This window comes from Schistosoma mansoni, chromosome 4 (genome assembly GCF_000237925.1).
Source record: "Schistosoma mansoni strain Puerto Rico chromosome 4, complete genome".
Lineage (NCBI taxonomy): Eukaryota > Metazoa > Platyhelminthes > Trematoda > Strigeidida > Schistosomatidae > Schistosoma > Schistosoma mansoni.
The window spans coordinates 18,951,143-18,973,776 of NC_031498.1; the positions used below are offsets into that span (position 1 = coordinate 18,951,143).

The 22,634-nt window shown below is 36.8% G+C and overlaps 3 protein-coding genes across 3 annotated transcripts in view; 1 reads left to right on the plus strand and 2 right to left on the minus strand.

Annotated features, from left to right (window-relative positions):
- Positions 1 to 1,944: 1,944 nt before the first annotated feature.
- Smp_042390 (putative 2-deoxyglucose-6-phosphate phosphatase) lies at positions 1,945 to 4,207 on the minus strand. The gene is made up of 2 exons (XM_018797073.1): positions 3,767 to 4,207; positions 1,945 to 2,281 (listed from the first exon to the last, which is right to left on the minus strand). Exons 1-2 carry the CDS (start codon positions 4,190 to 4,192, stop codon positions 1,991 to 1,993), a joined length of 717 nt encoding a protein of 238 aa, XP_018652151.1. The 5' UTR covers positions 4,193 to 4,207; the 3' UTR covers positions 1,945 to 1,990.
- A 9,551-nt stretch (positions 4,208 to 13,758) lies between these two features.
- Smp_042400 (hypothetical protein) lies at positions 13,759 to 14,551 on the plus strand. Its single transcript, XM_018797074.1, has 4 exons — positions 13,759 to 13,898; positions 13,933 to 14,057; positions 14,091 to 14,232; positions 14,268 to 14,551. The coding sequence occupies exons 1-4, from the start codon at positions 13,808 to 13,810 to the stop codon at positions 14,459 to 14,461; spliced, it is 552 nt and encodes a 183-aa protein (XP_018652152.1). The 5' UTR covers positions 13,759 to 13,807; the 3' UTR covers positions 14,462 to 14,551.
- A 7,734-nt stretch (positions 14,552 to 22,285) lies between these two features.
- The window catches only part of Smp_145150 (hypothetical protein), a gene marked incomplete at its 5' end in the record, with an annotated part of 8,660 nt that continues 8,311 nt past the window's right edge, over positions 22,286 to 22,634 (minus strand). The window contains one exon of the mRNA XM_018797075.1: positions 22,286 to 22,625. Coding sequence (XP_018652153.1) covers positions 22,317 to 22,625 — 309 coding nt within the window. The 3' untranslated portion in view covers positions 22,286 to 22,316. The remainder of the gene's footprint in view (positions 22,626 to 22,634) is intronic.

Below are 22,634 nucleotides of genomic sequence, written 5' to 3' on the forward strand. Positions count from 1 at the left end.
TCGTGTTTGCAGTTCACGAGTCTTAGTTAGGCGCCCGATAATTATTGAGGCTAGTATTTTAGATACTATGTTAGTCAGACTAATCCCTCTATGGTTATCACAGGATGATTTTGGCCCCCTTCTTATATATTGGGACAATCAGAGATTGTGACTAGTCAGATGGGATTACGTCCGTTTCCCAGATTTTAGCCAGAATATTAGTCAACCTAATCGCTTCGTGACCTTTGAAGGTCATATTAGGACACCAAATATTGATGCTTAGCAATCTGATATAGCCATTTATACAAGTACTTTTTAGGATTGAATGACCCATAAGATGTTTGGTTGATATGTAAAATGCTTTGCAGGTCAAAGTAATATTTTTCATAGAGGATACAATACATCAGCAAGGTAAGGAAAAGAGAATGATGATTAGTTTTTAAAAAACAAAGAACTATTTAGTAACATGAAAGAGCAACCCGTCCAACTTTTGTTCCACTCAAATAACACTATACACTGTTTACAGAAGGGTGGTTTGAAAACAAGATAATGAAGCGAACTACTGAATTGGGTTAGTAGCGCTATATTTCATGGGTCAGGTCGAAGTGATCAAGAAAGCAAGTGGTTATTCCATCTGTTAGGGACTAAGCTAGTCTAATAACATGGAAAAGGAAATAAGTGAAATTTTAAGTCGACATTACTTTGGGTTGCACATACGTTGGCCGAAATTCCCAGATATCGAACATAACTGAAAGTAATCAAGGTAATTTAAACTAAGCCAAAATATTCAACTGAGTTGTGGCGCATTTGAATAGTGCAGTGAGAAAACTAGACAAAGTGGAATAATAAGTTATAAGACAAATCAAACAGCCAAAACACAGGATGAATGAGACATATCAAGTGAAGAATAAAATAAGCACAGAACATTATGATTATAAACCTTGATTAGAAATCTTCACAAATTTTTAAAAAATAAACATAGGATTCACACCTAAAAACATTTTCCGGTTTAAATTTAATCAACAATAAATCCAAAAGTCGGAATATACACTGAAATTTCTGAAGAAGCGGTCTCTGCACCTTAGAATGCATAGTGCTGGTAAACTTGAACCATACATACAAACATACATTGTTAACTTTATACCCAATTCTCAATTTATTTGAAATTATCAAGTCCAACCTTGGCATTGATACCTATAAAGTGAGTATATTGCCAATGCATAGATCAGCAGCCAAACACAAGTCAATAGGAATGGAAACGATAGTTATACAAATCTGAGACTGAAACTAAACAAAGTGTCTGACCCAAGCCCCTTCAGGAAAATCACTAAGTCAAAAGAATTAATAAGTATACTTGTAAATAAGGGGTAAACATCGACAATAGACATTGTTTCATCAGCTTTCATATGGTTAGCAGCATGTTGAATCCACTTGAAATTTTTGAGTTCATGTATCACTTCCCTGTCATTGAGTTTTATGATCCTGGCAAGATTATGAGCTAGTTTGTATAGTCACTTAACGCTCTTATTAGGTGTGTTTGAGAAACTCAGTCTTCCCAGATGTAACTTCAGCTTTATGATGAACAGAAAGATTGATTTACTTTAAACTGTAATCGAAGAACTCATTTGTTCATTAAAATTTAATAACAATGACATACATCTTTGCATGGCAGTGCTTGGAAACATTTTACATCAAATGACTCTCATCCTCACTACAAACCAAGCTAATATATGAACACGACTAATCACGCATTTAGTATGAAAGAGTTTTCGATCTTATTTGTCACTGGTAATTTGAATAGTTTCAAGTGAAAGTTGGGGGAGATTCCCGGGGGCACATGTCGACAGTATTTAATTCCAACCATTTGGACTTTAACAAACGATTTTCAAATAATCGGTGAACAACTGTTTGAAACTACCCATTCAAAATCAAACGGAATTTTCCATAAAACCGGAAGCCATTTTTCGAAATGCTTTACAATGAAGACAAGTACATGGATAAACATACATAATCAAGAGTTGTTTTCGAACCTCGGAAGACCAAACTGTTCAGGTTTAAAATCAGACATACAATTTAATCTAGTGATACGTGATATGTCAATGGATGAAATTGATTTTGGAAAATTCCCAGGTGGTTCTCGTGGATCAGGAATCCATACAACGTGCATCCCAGCTGACAGAGCGGCTTCAACACCATTTGGAGAGTCTTCAAACACTAAAACGTTATCAGAGGAATCTGGAGGAACTTTAAATCTGTTAGCGGTAGTTAGAAATATATCCGGCATAGGTTTACCATGCTTAATCTAAAATTAATGTAAATTAAAAATGTGAGAAACAGTTTGGGAATCACAATGACAAGATGTTTTAAAGCTACAGAAAATGTTAGAATTGTGAACCCGATATCAAAGGTTTTGCTGAGTATGAAAATCTTTTTTTAAAAATTGCAACGTAATAACTATATACAAGTACATGTGAGATACTGTAAAACATTCAGAGGCTGAAAACGATATCACAAGTGTTTCTAAACTACTGTTTGATGTCGAACTTATCAAGATCAATTTATTTCCCTTACAATATATAAAAAATCTGACGTGATTCGATAGTTTAGCAACTATTTTGGAGCTGACATTGGGGCTTTCGGAGTAGGATGTCTGAGAGTACACGAACAGTAAGTTCATAGGCTCAGAACCGATTGCAAACCACTTATCGGTAGATCAACGAGTTTTTGTTGATGAGAGTACGAATTAATTCTGAAGTAACTTTTGGAAACTCATACTTGATAAAGTACCACAGATAACAAAAGTAGGCTTTTATTGATCCTATGTTAATGAGCCTCGAAGTTTTACTCAGTTTTCAGTGCTACTTCACCCCGATAATGTCAAAATATTACGAGAAATTGGAATGACGATGCACGAGAAATCCAGGTGAATCCTGACATCTTGTTAAGCTGGTCTAAGACATGGCCAACACATTACTGTAACAGTGTCTCTATGCATATAGGATAAATAAAGGGCGGTAATAAAAGAATCGGAAAGCATTTGTCATCAATTCTTATTTACAATGATGACTTGGAGACTATTGTCATTTGGTTATTGTTGCAGAGCAGTAGGCCACTGATGACTCGCAAAGTTAGACTAAATAGGTTCACTAAGCGTCAGAGAGGCAATGTTATCAAATTAAAAAATGAACTATTAAATGACTAAGAAATATATGCATCCCTTATTATTTTTCCAACCAGGTCATTACAACATAAGACACGATAGAAGAGTTCAGAGCTATGAATGAAGAGTATAGTCGTGATGTGTAGATCTTCCCATTGTGTTATTAAATTGACTCCAAGAATTTGCCGTTGAAGGGAGTGGTGCCTGCTCCATCGATATACTCACTTAAAAGACTAAACACATACACAAGGATACCACGAAAGGAGTAACACAAATTCTTATCTCAGAGGGAATTTCTGAGAAATTTATACGTATTCAAGAAGTTTGGCTCGGTATACTAGAAACGGATACAAGCTTCGAAGCTTTCTGACATTGCTACGTATAACATAAGTAAAAATCAAGGGGGATGGAACAGGAAAAAGATAAGAAACTAAAGCAGGAATGGATGAGTTTGACTACATAATCGTTACTACCCTGGTATATCACATTTGTACTCGTCGTTTATAGGGCGAAACGCAAAGCGAAGCCGTTACCTATTGGCCGAAAATTAAGTTATTAGATCGTAGAGTCACAACATTCTGGAAAATTAAACGGGCACATCACATTTCTGTTTGGTCACAAACTTACAGTAGGATCGTCACCCGAGCAAACAGAATGAGAGACTTTAGTCATTATATCCCGATGGTTTTTCATTTTCTGATCAAGTTCATAACTGCAACAACCAGTAGCCAGGGCCATAGGAATATTATGTGAAGCAAGATGAAAAATAAGTTCCTCTGCACCTGGTAAACATTGAACACTCTCCCATCTTTCTGGAGTAATGTACTCCGACTGCTTTTGAATAAATTCATCAGCATTTAGTGGCAAATTATAGTGTTTTAGAAGTATTTCACCGGCTTCATGAGGTTTTCTTCCCATCATTAGCTTTTTTATGTTATAATCGAACTGTAAATTATATCCACTGAGAAAATTTGATGTGAACTCAGTGTATATGGATTCTGTATCCAAAATAAGACCATCGACGTCAAATATAACGTGAGTGACCTTAGTCATATCACATCCAAGGTCAAGGGATTAGTAAGTGTACCACGTCTAACATACTACATCCCCAACACAAGGTTGAACGTGTTATCGTGAAGTTCAAATGGTTCAAATGGTTATGGACGGAATAGAAGAAGCTTTCGCTTAACAGGATTCCGTGTCTAGTGGCAGTGGATCGTCAATACTTCCAGGCAGGAAACTAGATATATTGACGATAATAGGAAAAAAAGAAATTAGTAAATCATAATAAGATGTTATCCTTAGTCCTTAAGAATAGGTCAAGCTTCCGCTTAAAGGACTCCTGGGAAGTCACCTGGACTAGCTCAGTCGGCAGAGAATTACAGCATTTGACAACTCTTAAGGAGTAGAAGTTGTGTCTACAGTTCGCTCTGCTATGTTAGGTCTCCAGTTTCTGGGTGTTACCCCTTTGGTTTGTATTGGGACTAAGCTTAGTTGGGTGTTTAAGGGGATGACCAGAAGTGTTAAGGATACTGTAAGTCATAAAAAGGCCACCTCTGAGACTCCTGTACTCTAATGGGTAAAGGTTAAGTGATTGGAGGCGCTCCTCATAAGGTTTGAATTCCAGTCCCCGAATTGATTTCGCGGCTCGCCGTTGGATACGCTCCAGAGTGTCCTGATCCTTTTGGTGTGAGAGAGGAAATACTATGTTTTCTTGCTCTAAATAGGGATGAATAAAACTGTTGAAGATTGTATGGAAAGTTCTTCCGTCAAACTGGCCAAAAATGCGCCTCAGTGTTACTAGTGCAGGGTTTGCTTGAAAGGCATTTTTGTTACAGTTATTGTAAGACTTCAAATCATAGGGTACCAACACTCCTAAAACTTTTTCGACCTGGTATACTTCTAGAGAGGAGTTTCGAAAGTTGTAAATGTAGTCTGCAATATGTCGCGGATGGAATACTTTACACTTTGAAGTGTTAAAAGTTTCTGTTGGTCTGCCGTAACTTTGAAGTCGAGTTAGATCCTCCTGAAGTGCCAATATATCCTCTTGATTGTGTATCTCTCTCCAGAGTTCCACATCATCAGCAAAAAGTAATAAGTCAGACGATGCCTGTTGAGGAAGATCGTTTACATGAACCAAGAAGAGAAGAGGTCCTAGTAATGAACCCTGGGAGACCCCACTAGGACATTCCATAGCCTGAGAGAAAGTGAGTCAGTCAATCAGAGGTGGTTTGATGTCCAATCTTTTGAGCTTATTGATGAGATATATATGGTTAACCCAATCAAAAGCTTTTGAGAAATCAAAGTAAATGATGTCAACCTTCCCCTTGCTTGTCCATCTGTCCACCGCAGTCAGCAGGTTGATTATACAAGAGTGTCCCTTCCTGAAACCATGCTGTTGGGGTGAAGAGAAATTTAAGTAGTCATGTGTACCGTCGTATATCAGGGACCCCATAATTTTTGAAGGTATAGAGAGAAGAACAGCTGGCAGGTAACTTGGAGGTTCGCTGCGTCAACCTCCTTTGAAAATTGGTGTGATGTGAGCCAGCTTCCAAATTTCCGGTAGTTTGCCTCGGCTTAGCGAGTGTGGGAACATTACACTAAGCGGTGTTGCCAGGATTGAAGCTGCTTCCCTCAGTGAAGCAGGATGAACCATATCCGGACCAGGAGAAGCATCTTTTCTTAGGTGCTGCAGTTTCTGGAACACCAAGTCAGCGCTCAGGTTCACTTCGGGATTGTCCTATGAAGTTGCAAATGAAGCTTTCATCAGTATATTTGATGTGGGTCGGTTGAAATATCCGAGATTATTGTTCGGCCGAGAGGTTAGCGGCATCACCGTCGTTATGACTCGGGCCATTAGGACTTAGCAGTTGGGAAACTCCAGTTTTGGCTTGTCGAAGAGAAGCTGCATAAAGAAATGAGCTTTTCGGCTGGGAGATAAATTTATCAGTAAGTTTCAAATGGTTCAGATGGTTATGGATGGAATAGAAGCTTTCGTTTAACGGGCTTCCGTATCTAGTATCAGTGGATCATCGATGCCCCAGGTAAGAAACAAGGTACATTTAACGATAAAAGAGAGGAGAAAACATCGTAAATTATAGCGAGATACTGTCCTTAGTCCTCAATAATATGTCAAGTTCTCTCTTAAAAAAACTCCTAGGAATTCGCTAACACTAGTTCGGTCGGAAACAAACTCCAGCATTTGACTACTCTTAAGGAGTAGAAAATGTGTCTACAGTCCGTTCTAGATTGAGAGGGGCTGAAGAATAGGGTTATCTCAGTTTATAAAACTTTCCAAATGTTCCAACATGAGCTGAAACTCTATTTTCAGTTCAATACTTACGATGGTGAACGATTCGATGAGCAGTTCTGTAATTAGATAGCAACTAACTGGTTTTAGATTTGAGGTTGTCCCCTTAAATTATCTTGAAAATAATGATAACGAGGACGTTTCCGATTTGAAGTTCTCATCAATTACTTATGGACTGTGGTTAGGTTTTTTTAAGTCTATCTGTACACAGGAGAGAATTTTTGTTTTCGATTGCCTCCAGTAAGATGGGAGCCTTGAAACTGCAGAAATATTTTCACTTAAGTTTCTTTGAACCTATACCAACACCTACCTCTTTTTAAGACAGACTTCTTTGAAATATGTAGAAAAGTTTAGTGACTAGCCTAAGCATGTCTTTTGCCATAAACTGAGTTTAAAGAGCTAATTAAATCGGACATGTGACCAGTCTTCATGATAAGGGTAAAATACTGAAATGTACTTGACCACTGCTGACAATGAGAGTAGAGCCACTCTATCACACCTCTGTGAAATGTACCTGTGATAGGAAACATTGCCATGTTTTTAGAAAGAGGATATATATGCCTCAGGTATTCATGGCTTGATAACGCCTTGTCCGTAACACTTTTTATAATCAAGGTTCCGAAATTCAGTCATACTAGAAGTCAGGGGTGAACGAATTCGAAGACATATTTGAAGGATGGTCGGGAAGTATATGATCTAAGCTGACTGGTTGTCACCAGGGCTGTGTTGCACGACGTACCCGATGGTGATCTGGTAAGTTTGAGTGTTCTACCGTCTCCAGCTAGGGCGTATCCAGTAATACTAATGAGGTAAGCACCCATGTCGAAGACTGGCAGATCTTTATTTTAGGGATGTACTAACGCGATACAACTTACTTCCCCTTCTACTGTGGTGGTGATGAACCTAAGAAATAATCGGCTAGAAGACTAAACGCAGCGAGCTTTTGGATGGCAAATACTCTCCTGATAGCTCACTGTGATCAGCAGTATCTGATTGGCTTTCATTATCATAAGAAACCACTCAGTACAACATAGTGGCGAGTGATGTGGAACGAATATTCCGATTCATCGTATTATTTGTGATCTTCCCAATAACTCAAGAAGAAAGAATGAAAGTGTATGTGCATATCGAAAAACACTCGTACTTGCGAAAGCAAGAGGAACATGAGAAAAATCCTTTTCCATGCAACAGTGGAAAAAATTCGACGACAGTTCCTGTTTTGGTTCTTTTAAATAATAATGTATACGCACGTGTAGGCATGTAAAAATGTCAGTTTCGTATTTGCATGGACTAATGATTCTTTTGTAGTGGATTGCCTACTGGTTACGCATTTCAAATACAATACGTCCGTTTATGCTTATCTAGTCCTACGTGCTGTATATTGCAGTATTTCGTGAATCATTAGTTAGCACATTGATCCCAATACTTGTAATTATCATAGCAACTAAATGGCTGAAGGACATGAAAAACGCAGTGAAACGGAAACTTAAAAAATGACCCACGTGCAATGATCGTTTAATTGTTCTGGAAACCTTACAGTTCTTGTACAGCTCGTCGTTTTGGCTAATCATTGTAGAGTTGCTTTACTCGACTGTTTGATGGGAAAGTCGAAATAGAGCCCCCTTCTAAGTACACAGCTTTTATATAGTCTATGTTGTTGTCATTTTTAGTTTCGTTCTTATCGGTGATATTGTACTAGGGTTCTAGATGGAGGACTTTGTATGGTCCTTCTTATAGAGGTTCCAGGGGTTGGTGGGATGAACAGGATTACACACGTAAAGAGATAAGAATATCCACTTGGATCTTGTAAGGGTTTTACCAAAGCAAGATGGAAATGGTTGAAAGGAGTCAGGAATTGCGTCGGGTCCCAAGAGACATTTGTTGTGTCTAGTAGCCTTAGATTTCTCGCAGTTTACACCTTTATTCATACCAGGCCAACCAAATTATTCTGCAATAAGCTTGGTGGCTGGTCGAACACCTAGATGCGCAAGTTGGTGCAACATTTTAAAACGTTGCATCTATAATGTTTCCATGCTCCTGGATAACCCATAACTTTAGACATTTCACATCGTAAATTTTACTCACCTGTTCTCATATGTTTGAGTCACATTGTCTTGGCTGTCAAAAATAACTCGTGCTGGAGATGTGCCCTCTTTTTGAATCTGAGACTGTTTAACAGGGGTGATACCGTGAAAACTGTTCGGGGAAATTATGCGACACAAAGCGTCTTCAAATACATTGTTTGCACCAGAAATATGTTGAATATCTGAAGCAAACTGTGAGATGTAGTTTGGTTGTTATGACTCTCGAGAGGATTGCATGTCTGAAAACGGGCCTGGGGGAACTGTAAGAAGTTTATGTTCGATAGTGGAATATTAAAAGCACTATATTTCACGATACATAGCTGGGAGTTCGCTGCCAAAATAGTTATACTTTGATTCAGTGTCTCGCAACCGTATCACAAACTATCACATAGGCTGCTAGGTTTCACCTACCGACTATTGTATGACTCAGCCGATTACCGAGCCGGATGTATCAACAGCGATGATAATAAGTGCCATGATGTCTTGGTGTGCGAACATACTTACTACTGCGGCATTTAACTAAACTGTGGAGAATACTTTCTTCGAGTCGTCGTCTCAATTTTTGATATTTGCAATTCCACGAAGTTGGTCTGTTAGGGGTTTCGTGAGAGGAATATAATTCGGTATAAAGCGAAAATAAGGACTTACCAGACCTCTGAACGTGCGTGAATGCTTGATTGTGGTCATTTCTGGGTAATCAAGAGTGGTCGTAGATTCGCTTTCAAAGGGTTAATACCTTGAGCATCAACTGTGCGTCCGAGTCTATAGCTAGGGTTATTGTTTGTTCTAAAATTTGTGATGAAACGGTGCTCCTGATGATCCTATATCTATGTTTGCCCAGTTCATAGACGGTGGGTTGAAGTTTCACACTATAAGGCTTCCACACCTACCTGATTAGAATTTCATATCATATTTGAGGAAGTCCTTAACACTTTCAGGGCTAGTGTAAACAACAACGAATTCGATGTTTCGCCACTTACATTTCAACCGGAACTGTAGCAATTCATATGTCACAAAATCGTCGCTACCGTTGTGACAGCTCAAGTAACTGACGTGCTTCGAAAGCACAGGGAGACTTAAACTCTTCCATTGTTTAGTCTGCTTCCAAAGTCAGAGCATTTCTGAGATGGCGATGACGTCAAGGCTTACCGCGACCACCACATTTTTGAGGACCGTTACTCTATTCGGTAGACTGTAAGGATTTACATGGTATACCTTTGTTTCTGTGAAACACCTAACTGTGCAGCCCGTAGTAGTGTAGAGATCTTTCCGCTCGGAAATACGAGAATGTGAAAATCCATAGGTGCAATTTTTTCTCACCGTTTTTCTCACCGCTCGTTGATTTTCGCTTTGGTGAGTTGTCTTTCAATAATATCAATAGAGCTGAAGACTTATTTACTAACTTACGCCTGTTACCCGCAATGGAGCATGGGCCGCCGACCAGCCTTCTCCAACCCACTCTATCCTGGGCCTTCCTTAACCAGTTTTTTCCAATTTTCGTTCATTTTTCTCATCTCTGTCTCTGTTCCTCGGCGTAATGTGTTCTTTGGTCTTCCTCTTCTTCCTTGGCATTTAGGACTCCATGTGAGGGCTTGCCTTGTGACGCGGTTGGGTGCTTTCCTCAGTGTGTGTCCTATCGACTTCCAGCACTTCTTCCTGATTTCTTCCTCCACTGGAATACTCTCTCGTACAGTCGGTTGTCGCTGATAGTGTCTGACTAACGGATCCAAAGTATTTTGCGTAGACAGCTGTTAATAAACGTACATATATTCTAGATTAACTCAGTTTATATGAATTTTCAACAGTAGGTTTTCTACTCGTTGGAAACCAGAAAAGATTTTAGGGGTTGCTTGTCGGAACTTTTTAGGAATCCATCATTTGTCTTATTCTGTAGAGCTTAGGTATACTGACTCCTGCCTCTATCTCCGGAAATGGACTGCTTAGTGTTGAATTAATATGGCATACACTAAGCTTCAACTTATGTTCTAGGTTCATTTCAGCTTACCAAAATTGACCGAACTATTTAGAAGATCTGTCTTAATAAATTTCGGAGTTTATAGAATTATGGTCCACTTTAGTATTAGTACACTTATCTTTACTGCTATAATAATAGACCTTATCCCGAAATCACAGATTTGTCATTATGTGAATACCTAATCCATAAGATCTTACATAGAAGCCATGTCATTGTCTACACTTATTGGTCCTGTGGTGACAATAAGCAATAGGATGTTTAGTACTTGTGAAGAACACTTTTGGGCTGGGGATAAAATAACACGTTTAACATGAGGAGGCACGAGTTAAGCAAAATGACCACGCCTGCAAAGTTGATAAGAATGCTTAAAATTTGCATCCATTTTTTCATAGTGAGAATTAAGACAATGACTTGAGAGATATAGATACTGAGATAACCTTCACAAAAACTATGGGGTTATGTGGTGAGAGGTGCTCAGACAATGAAACATCTATTTGGGAAAAAATGGGTGGGAGGGTGTAAAGAAAATTAAACGAACAAAGTGTATGGGAAATGATAATAAATAAAGTAAATTATTCAGGCCAGGGAGGGAGATAAAGGTGTTACAAATTTTTTATGAATGTAAAGAGTTGGATTGGTAGTTCAAATTCCTGTGTGTAAGAGAAGAGGTCGAACCCCATAAGAAAAACTAATATAAATACGATAAATAACTTTAAATGACTTGTTTCTGTCTACTACATGGCTTCTATTGGTCAGACGTGATAGAACCGAGCTGCGTATCGTCTTGACGGTACCATCTCCTAACCATGTAGGGAGGTGTTCGCTTTTTTGTTGGCACAGTACACCTGTCGTCACACGATAAATCTGCATTTTCTTATTATCGTGTTTGTCTACGTAGGACTTTACTGACTGGTTACATACGCGTAGTCATATGGAAGCATTTGAAGGGAAGAGCGGACTCTACACTTTCGTCTATACAAGGGCAATTAGGGGGAATTTACTTTCATGTCATTCATTTGTATAAGAGTAAACTTAGTCCTGTGTTAAATCACGAGCTCTTGGTATAAAAGCTCTTAAGCTATTTTATAATGAGTAACCACTCATTATTTGGTTATGGTTGATATATTTTTGACAGCTATTTTATGTCTCGATAGTATGGTACTCTCTCTGATGCTAAACACTGCCGACATAAACCGAAGTGCATGAACTGAGTCATCTGTTGTGTATGAGCATCCGGCAACACAATCATAACTGGCTCACTTTCAACTGTATTATCGAATTCCACTGATAACTGTCCAGCTAAAACCAGATTTACATCGCGAACTTTATGTTAAGACGTCCAACTTCCAATCACCAAATCCCTGAATCAAACTCTGCCTCACAAGCGTCAGTTTGGTTAACTTAGTAGTATCACAATTACAGTGTGGCTTACATACATGTCTAGTAAATGAGTTTGGTTCTGTCTAACCATAATTGTCTCCTGAGCAGTAGCTGTGAATTATTAAACTAATCGTTGATTAATGATGACATGAGATTGAACGTAATGTACCAGGTAAATTGGTTGATGACATTTCAGACTTTTACCGACTGAAATGGTTAGGATATGTGCACGTCACCTCCAGCAACCACTTATATCAATGCGCTGTAGCATAAGATTAAATCGAGAAACCATCAAGAACTATCAGTCGAAATATTATTAGTTCATAAAGTCATTATTGACTTTGTCTGACGCTTATTAAGAAATGCAAATACTCCGACGATTGTGTGCTACTTAAATGCGATTAATGATAATGTTAAATAGGAACGTTGGTAACTAATATTTCCACGAAGGATATTACTTCACTGTACAACTTTGAATACAAAGCATCTTTAGCCTCATAACACATTTACTGGGCAATGTTTTTGTTATTAGTGATTCCCCCAAATGCCCTGGTAAAGCCGAGAGTAGGGAGAGTCCACTCCCCCTCTCGAAATGCTTTCATATGGCCACGCGCATATAACCTCTGCCTAGGAAGTCCTACTCACTGACTTCTCGCGGTGGGGGTGTTGTATACGAAATTGAGAGGACGAAAAGCGAATGTACGGCACCTTAATCGGGTTGGTGGACACGGAGGGTCCACCCAGGGGAGTTAGAAAACCCTGATTCTAAACCAATGGTGCACATGGGCTCGTCACCGTTGCTGTTACCTTGACGTGGTGCTCAGGCTTGCCTGTCGTGATGAACTGATCGAGCTATACTGGCTGGAACAATCGTTCCTCAGAGTCCTACCATGCCAGACAGGTCGGCTGAATAGCGGTAAGACTAAAAGCAGCAAACCCAAGGTCTGAAAGCGAAGTCGCACTGCTGACTGTACAGAGGTGTGACGAGAGTAACGTGTTCCCTTCAGACAGTCAGCATAACAGCGATGCTGCCTTCCCATAAGGAGGGGTGGAGTTAGAAAAGGTCGACCCTAAAAATGCACACCTCGCCTTATCCCACGGATGTCCGTCTCCGGCGGTAAGGTCCCAACAAGTACGGAGCTAACACAAAGATTACCCACAAAAAGGTCGTGTGTGACCGACTTCAAGCAGTTGTACCTTGGGCACTGCGGTCAAGCTCTCAGGTCATTAAGACCACTCCTAATCCGATCTCCTTTTCAGGTGCCCCCAGAAGAACCCTTCCAAGGTGTGGGCAACCGGGAAGCGATAGCTGCCCTCATACCTCCGACAGCACTCAAGATCACTGCATTCATAATCAATCTACTTCTTCAATTCCTATTATTCCCCCCACCTCAAATTTCAACACTAAACTTCCTCTTTCGGCTTCTTCCTCAAATGTCGCCATGGCCAACGATTCTAGTGCGCGAAACACTGTCCCAGGTGTATACACTCTTTATCTTCCCTTAAACCTTGAGATTAAAATTGCTTCATATATGTCCTTATATACAACCTTTCTTTTATATATTATCACAACTAAATTAAGTACTTCTATAAATTCGGTGTTCATCTTGTTGTGCTCACGAGGTATGGCAACTTGGATCGATGCATAAATGTGCCTGGTCCTACATGGTAGCTGACTGACTGACTATTGGAGTGAAGCCTGATGAAGTTCTAAGTGAATAGAAAAAATATCACTTTCTATTTTCACTGTGAAAATTGTTCACAAAATTTACAACTGATTTAATTATCATTGGAGGAGTCTTTTGTTTATCGAGACGCCCTAATTAATTTATAGAATTTGTTTGATTGTTCTAGAGCATTAGGTTTTGTCCAATAAGAGACGTGACAAGTGTACGTGATAATTTGATTACTGTTTCTACATGGATATGTCTGTCATTTTCTGTATTCTGATTCTTACAACCTCTTTAAATATTATACATACGAAGAAATATGACCCATCAAATTGCGAAGGTAACTTAATTTAGTAAATTTTTTATTTCCGTAGTGTGCATAAAGTTCGTCGGCTCCTTCATCCAGTCACTTGAGCCTAGTGATTTCAATTCACCAGCGAAAATCAGAGATGCATTCATGAAAAGGTGTGAATCTTCAGTTGGAAAGGACAATAGTTTCGTAAGCCATATTATTTGTCCTTAAAACCCGTAGTGTTATTACGTTGGCGGCCTTAAAACATCCGCGGCGAATATTCTTAATAGTCTAGTTGACCCAATTTCATGGAAGATGCCTGTGGAAAAGGTTTGTGAAAAGCTGTTCAAAATAGACTCTCAAATCTGTGATCTTAGATACGGTAAGTGCTTTGTTCTACCTAATTTTCCCTGTCAGAAAAAGTCATAGATTTTAAGGAGTTCAACTTTGAAAAGTCCAAAGTGAAGGATCTTAAGAAGATCATAGAGAGATGGGGGCTAGAATGTCGTGGTTGTACTGAAAAAAGAGATTATATCAGCTTGATTAAAAGTAATATGCACAAGCATGATCCTGAAGCAGCAGCTTATCTTCAAGCAAGGGGGGAGCTTTGAATTTTTAATACATTTCATTGTACAAAGTTATTTATGAGTTTTTAGTTTTTATAAGTCTGTTCTTTTTAATGAAATATAATTTTGGTCCTTAATGTTTCAGCAATTCGTATCTAATAAGATGAGTCGGGATCAGTGTAGCAGAATCTGCTAGATCTATCGGTCAATTTCTACAAGTGGTTAGTAATACTCTGTTTTAGTTGTGATACCTTGTTGATGTGAATGGGTATAAGGTAGTTCTATATTCATAAGAGGTGTTTTACACCTAAGTGTAAATTTGATTGACTTCGAATAAATTAACAGTTGAGTCGACGATGACGTTAAAAAAAGCTCACCAACTTAGCTTCAGTTATGTAAGTTTGTTTGCATAGTGATACCAAGAGTGACAACTCATAGGTAATAATTAATAAACTGAGACCAAATCCGAATTATGAATGTTTCTGATGCATGATATCGAGTTTTATGGGAAGTTTGTATATCAGTCAATTTATTTTTTTAAATCACCGTTTAATGGAGTGGTTTTGACAATGCTGTCACTCAGTGCACATAATTATGTGGGCACATTAAAAGTACAAAAAAAAGAAGTCACCAAATGTCCTTATCGTGTGACTGAGATTTGGGATGACTTCCCAAATGTATATATATATATATCACTTAGATTTTATTTTCATATTGTTTATAGGCTTTAGGGACATTCGATCGAAACTTTTAGTCTAAACCTAAAATATTCTTCTTTTATTCCTCTTATAGTAGTATTCTTGAAGTTATTATTACCTCCATCAACTCTATCTAACGCCTTCCGTGAAATTCAAATTGCTTTGCCTGCGTCTTATCCCTGCTTATTGTTACTCTTTTCTAAAAGCTTTTAAAACTGACTACGTTATTTTTTGTAAAAAATAAATCCAGGCCCTTATCAAAATACGGTTAAAGAATGGTCAGGAGAAATGCGTTACCACAGCCCTGGTTGGAGACTCTAGGTGACATGGCTCTGAATCGATCACAATGGCGTAGGTGTATACACTCTTTATCTTCCCTTAAACCTTGAGATTAAAATTGCTTCATAACTTCCTTCCTATACTATATCTTTATATACAACTATTCTTTTATATATTACCCATACTGAATTAACTATGAATCCGGTGTTCATCTTGTTGTGCTCACAAGGTATGGCAACTTGGACCGATGCATAAATGTGTCTGGTCCTACATTGTAGCTGACTGACTGACTGGTATTTAAAGAGAGTTTGATGGTAGTTATTACCCAGTTTTTTCTTGAACTCAATTTATGAATCCGGTATATAATGTGAATATGATTATTTGGGATTTTTTCAAGCAATTATTATTGGTCGGATATTTCCCATCTAGTTAGTTGTTTTATATTTCGAGTTATCTTTCTTCGTCTAAGTTGGTAAAAGCTTCCGTTTATAGCTTGTGCAAATGAAATCTAACGATCGTCCATCGAAGAACAGTTTCTTCAGGTTGATCATAACTACCCTGACATAGGCATCCCAAAACTACTTAAAAGAGCTACTGCCACTTTGTCGCTTCAATGAGGAATTCAAATCCAATGGAGAATTTTTTAAGCAACTTGGTATTGTTGTGATTCAATCAATACTGACTTATCTCCTAGCATACTGTTTTATGGAGAGGCTGGAAGATACTGTTCACTGACCAACTACTAGTAGGTTTCATTTATACCAGGAATACATGGACAATGTGTTTATCATCTGTGACGAAAATAGCTAAGTTAAAGACCTGCTATACTAACATTAACACTAAGTAGCGTTAGACACTGTTAGCTTTAAAAAAAGTTCTATAAGTAGGTAAGCAATCCATATTTTGTAAGATTTATTTCCGTTGTTCTTAAAGGTATCGAAAATGACGGGTTTATTAACACTGGTCTTACCGCACTGTGTGCGACATGGTTTTTGTATTTGGCTAGTGGATGATCTAATCAACGTGTTTGGTCACTTGTGGCTTAACAACTAATTTAAGTTTAAATCAGAGGGTTAATTTTCGCGCAATATTTTACCAATGATCCAATCTAACTGAGTAAACTTTTCGATGCAAAGATACTTTTGAACAGTTAGCAACCAATAAAAATGTTAAGTAAATGAAACGAGTTCATATCGTTCTGATTTAATAAACATCACTGATTTTTTTCATATTTACAACATTAGAATAAACGAGCAGAGAATATCTGAATATTATATTATAACTACGTTAAATAGGGGTTTTGATTTAGGCCTTTTAAGAAATCAAATAGACTAATTTATGACTAGTGTTTTGAATATATAATATTTGTCTTTGTTAGAAATCTCTGAACATTGGTTGACCTTCTCAGTAATAAAGCTGAAAAACACTAATTCAGTCTCGAAAATGAAGAGAATTTCAATTCGGTAAACGATTTTCGACCGATTTACAGTTTTCAAGTTACTTTATTGCAATTTCATAAACTAAAAAGCGTGAAAAGAATAGGAAACAATAATCAGTTATTCATATACTATCTCCAAGTAGATTAAAAGTGTTGTATAGTGACAGGCATTCAACTTAAACACTTGTTATCGACTTTCTATGACGCCAGACTACTTAAACACACGAAGTTTAACATTAGAGAGGACGTTCAAAATATGGGTAAAAGCTTTGATCCAAGTCTCATCTGTATACAGAAAAAAGGCTTATTTGGGGTTTTGATAACCGTTAATTTGTCGTTTCCAGAGTTTAAACAACAACGCAGATAATCATCCAATTAGAGTTTAAAGCTATCTGCCAGTCATCTATGTCTTAGTGGCGTATGCTGATTGGACGAAATGATCAGATTGTGGCGCATGCTGATTGGTCGAAATGTCCTTACTCTTTTTCTTTGCCATTTATACAATTGGCTCACTTCACGAACTTGAGCAAGGCAAAAACAATATTAACAGAATACAATGAATTTGTTTCATTTTATTGCCCTCACTTCAACTACATAAAAGTTCAGATGCTAGATTGTTTCTAACTAGTAGTATAATGTTGAAATTGAATTGTGAATCAATTCATGTTGTGTGTGATGTGAAAGAAGTTGAAAATTAAGTTCTAAAAGATTTCGATAATCGGCTAAGTAAATTTTAGAATGTTAAGCTCATTCTACTGGATTATATGACATTTCTTGGAAGTTTAGGCAGAGGAAGTGGATGTATTAAATCAACTTACTAAATATTAACAAGGCAGTCGAAAGTTAACCAATAACTCTTTTTGAATACAAAACTCAGGGTTCAAGCCTTCAAATTGCCATGGCTCCTGAGGATTTTAATAACATGGAATTAGATTGTTTATTTGTAACGTTGTATGATTTTATTCAATCCACGTTATGCTCCGTATCTTATAGGTAATAAGCTGCTGAAGGTGCAGGTTTTATTGAATATGCTCATTAAAATGAGTAGATAGTCGTCTTTATGTCCGCCCAATTTTCATACTTTTGCATGTACATTTGAAATGATATATGCATTTGGAGGCAACATATGACGGATATTTGCCTACTTTCATTTGCGTTATTGAGCATAGCGTTGTGTACAGTGATATCAACTTCGCAATGGGGAATGTTCTTCTTGAAGTTAATTTAAGCCTTTGAGTGGTCAATTTTATTGTAAGACGGGTACGAGATATCAAAAATCGATTACTTTATACAAGTTTTCTCGATTGATGAATTTAAATAAAGCAATAGCAGTGAGTATATTACGACAACACGAACTCATTTATTTCACAGTTTCTTTCCAGCTGCTTGCAACTAAAATGTCATTATAGTAGTCATTGAAAATGTCTTGTGCATACTTTATGTCATAGTTTCAGACAAATTCTCATCGATGAAGACTAATGAAAAGTGTAATCAGTATGGATAAGTTATAAGTGATTGTAGCAGTAAATAAATCCTCAAAATAAATAGTTCTGCCAGTCTTTGACATTGGTGCTACTCTCATTAGTTTTACTGGACACACCCTAGCTGAAGACGATATATCAAGCATACACACCAGATCACTATCGGGTACGCCATGCTACGCAGCCCTATTGATTACATACTTCCCAACGTATCGACTATCCTCCAAATATATATTTGAGTTCGTCCATTTCTGATTCCTAGTTTGATTGAATTTGAGATCCTCGATTATAAAAGTGCTACGGACAGAGCGTTGTCAAACCCCGAATATTCTTGACATCTTTCAGGTGTTCAGATGGTTGAATGTTTATATTTTAAATAATATTTGTTAATTATCTTGAATGAATTTATGACGTGTCCACTGTCAACATAATTAAGAAACAGAGGGCATTGAATTTACTCCTTTTTTTACTGAATCAGTTCCCATAACTGGTATATAAGAACTTTCATTTAAATTTGATCTAATAGTTTAACAGTATTTGGGCGCCGACTTGATGTGAGACATTAAAGAGGAAGAATGTAATCAGACTTATACACCCAGAAAGATGCAGGTGTCAATCTTGTTTCGTCATTGTAACCTGATTTTAAAATGTTCTTTACGTAACCTATTTTTTCCATGACACTAATTATAATTTCTTACTTCTTATCTGGCTTGTACTCAGTCAAATTTATCTTATATTTTAAATATTATATAACTATAATCTTTCATTTCATTTCTTAAGAGTTCTGTTTCTATCTACTTAATTTTCATTCTAGAATATTCATATATTCAGCGTTTAGATATTGAACTATACGAGCATCTCTTCTAACTATCCCATACTCATTACTTTTTACATTAATCTTTATTGATGAGAATTTGTCTGATAATATGTATGTACACCACATTTTTAATGATTACTACAATGATGTTTGGATTGAAAGCAGCTGAAAAGAAAATATGAAACAAATGATTTTATGTTATTGTGATAAATTTGTTGTTCTTGCCTTGGACAAACAAATAGGTAAATATGTGACCCAGTTTTATGCGATTTTCTTAAAATACAAGTTTAAACTTTCTAGTACTGATATAACGGATTTTCAAAATATTTCTTTCACCCAAGTATTTTACGATAATATGTTAATACGATAATGAGACTAGCCACGTCTTATCAGATCCAGGATTCACGACCCAGAATAGAGAACCAGAGTATAGACTAGATAATACTTTATTCAACACAATCACAAGCGGTCACTCTCAGTGAATGCGGAGTAGCGATTAATAAGAGGAAAAGAAATCATATATTTTGTAGTCAGTAATCTGTAGCTATTTGTTCACGTTCAACGACCAATCATGTATTAATTTCACTACTGCATATCAAGTATTGATAGATTTGAACGCTTTACTCCCATCTTGAGACATCAAACCGTATTCTCTTCATAATAAATTCTTATTTCTTATAAGGCAAAACAAGTTAAAGACAAGTCAAGACAACTTCATGCTGTGGAAAGTGTTTGGTTTGACTGACTCACTCAGTCTACTCATGGTGACGTTCAATTATATTTACTTGACTGTGACATTTCACCAAGGAAAAAGAAAACTTGATTAACACCGAGAAATTTACCGGTCGAAGTTATTTCCCAACTCAATGAATAATCTAACCATAAAGCTCAAACTTTACATAGACTGTTATAATGTATGAATACTAAAATCAGATGCTTCTTTTCTCACCTTCGGTATACGTTTATTTTTATTCTGTATAAATTCCATAAAGGCATCGTATCCATGTGTCTCTTTCATTTTCCCATTTAAGCTTTCTATTAGTTCCTTATATGATTTAGTTTTAACACTGTCAAATTCACTTTTATTGTGTATCGTATTCGCACCATTATCTTTGACAACTTTCCATTGTTTGGGTGGGATAAACCATGCACCATAATGTAATCTTTCAAAATTCTGGATTATTAGTTAATAATCGAAAGAAAATAGGTAAAATACTCTTAGCGTTGGTTAAATATACGTAATGTACCTATTGAATACATCCGTCATACTTACATGTTGTTAACTGACAATTACTTTCGATATCTCCTAGTCTTCACCCTCTTTCCATTTTTATTTAGTCGATACAACTTGTCCCAATCTTAGTAAATTAATTTATGGATTACTTAAGTTTATTTATTTAATCCGTTTTGGGCTCGGAATACAGAACTTTCACTCTATTTATACTGTTTGGTTTTAATAAACTATATAGTTTATATGTTGACCGATCAGCGTTAATTTTACCGGACTATCATGGATTGTTGTTCCCAACCAAGAAGCGCTTCATTTAAATGGTATTATTTCATCATTCAACTTATATTTATATTTATAGTGCAGAAAACTTAGTAGCCTTCTGAAGCTCCCTGTTTATTTTTAGGATTTCATTTATACTGATATTAAAGAAATGTAAGATGTAAATAGCAGTTAGTTCCAACCCAATTATAAAGTTTCATTGGAGTTTCCATTAAGAAGAAAAATACTGAGATCAAATTAAGTGAACCATTAGACACCATTACTGACACCAGTGTAGATTCTGGATGTTTAACACTAAGAAAAAACTGAGTTGGTAACAATTACTGACACCAATCGCCAGAATTGGTTGGTGAAATAAAGACTTTCTATTTTTCGCGGTCAGATTTCATCTGACTGTATCATTCATTCCTCGAAAGTTTATTTTCATATTATATGGATTGTTAGTACAAATAATTGAGCAATTTGAACTTTTGTGATTTGAGGCTAGTCAGATCAACAAACAGCCAACAGTTGGTTGGACTACTCTCTTTTGGTTAGCTAAGATTGTAATCTATTTGATTACCGTATTCTCAATGAGCTGATAGTAGAACCATTGAAAAGTTAGGGGTACGAGATAGATAATATAACCATTATTTGAAACTCTTAAACTTCGTGAACACCCAACACTATAGTGGTTTCACCGACCAATTAACTGACCTATGTCAACAAATGTAGGGATCTTGATTAAGGTTCTTTAAATACTTGTAATCTAGGGTTGTAGATGATTCCATAAGCAATAGAACCCCATGACCTAGGTATCTTGAATGGTCGTGTTATCACTCACTAGTTTTTTTCAAAATTTGAGATTCATGGAATTTCAACCTCATTTAACTTACAGTATGGATCATATATCATTCAATGTAATCTAAGAATGGCCTTCTGTATTACCGACTCAGTTTAATTCGTGGAATAAAGTATATAACACTAGGGTACAATCATCAATAAGTAAGAGTTTATTAACACTGTGTTGTTTCTTGTTAATAGAACTAATTTATCAGGTGTAGGTTTATGAAATTGTCTTTGAACCTCACCTTTTTGTGCCAATATTCAACCGCTCAAACCAAATTAAGTCGAACCGAATTTGACTCTTGTCTACTAAAGAACTTAGTATTTAACTTCACTAGACTAAACACAGAAGGCGTAGTTAAAAGCCAAGTAAATGGACTAGAACTTGTTTATACTGTTGTTGTTCATAAAAATAAGTGGAGGATTTCTCGCATTGTGAACAGTTTCTAAATCTCACTGGTCTAGAAGTTAGGAGTGCGATAACACATGTCTTGGGTTCAAATCCTGCGTGCGGGATTGTGGGTGTGCACTGCTGAGTCCTACGATAAGACGAAATAAGCGCCCAGTGTTTTCGGGTTTTCAATGCTGGTCTAACATTGACCGGCTCATGATCTCAATTAAAACTTAACAATATCCACAACCGTGTACTGATAAATCCTAATATATTTGGGAGTTAAAGACTTATATGACTTGATTTTTTTTAAAACGATTTGGGGAAATTAAAATACAAGGCCTTTTTTTGTAAGAGCCTTGGATCAGTACTCTTATAAATGAGAAAAAGCATTGAAGTTGGTGTCCTTTTAAACAGTTCTAAAACGGTTAGTGGTGCTAAATATTTTTATCTTAAGATAGTTATTTTATGGAAAGACCATAGATAGTTACCTTTTCTTGCTTTTTAGCTGCATTTGACTTAGTTATACGTGGTAAACTCTCTGAATCAGTCAAAGAATGTTTATCACAGAGTAATTTGGGTGGTTCTTTAACAGAATGTCTTAATTCATATGGTAAATTAATTAATTCAACAACATTAATTGGTGTTGATACTGGGGGTTGAGCTTCATGTGTTCCAGCAAATAAACTTGCTAGTGTTGTTGGTTCCGGATTGTCAATTGATGAACCATCCAAATTCTTAATAAATTCACAAAATGCTAATGCTTCTTCCTTGACTGA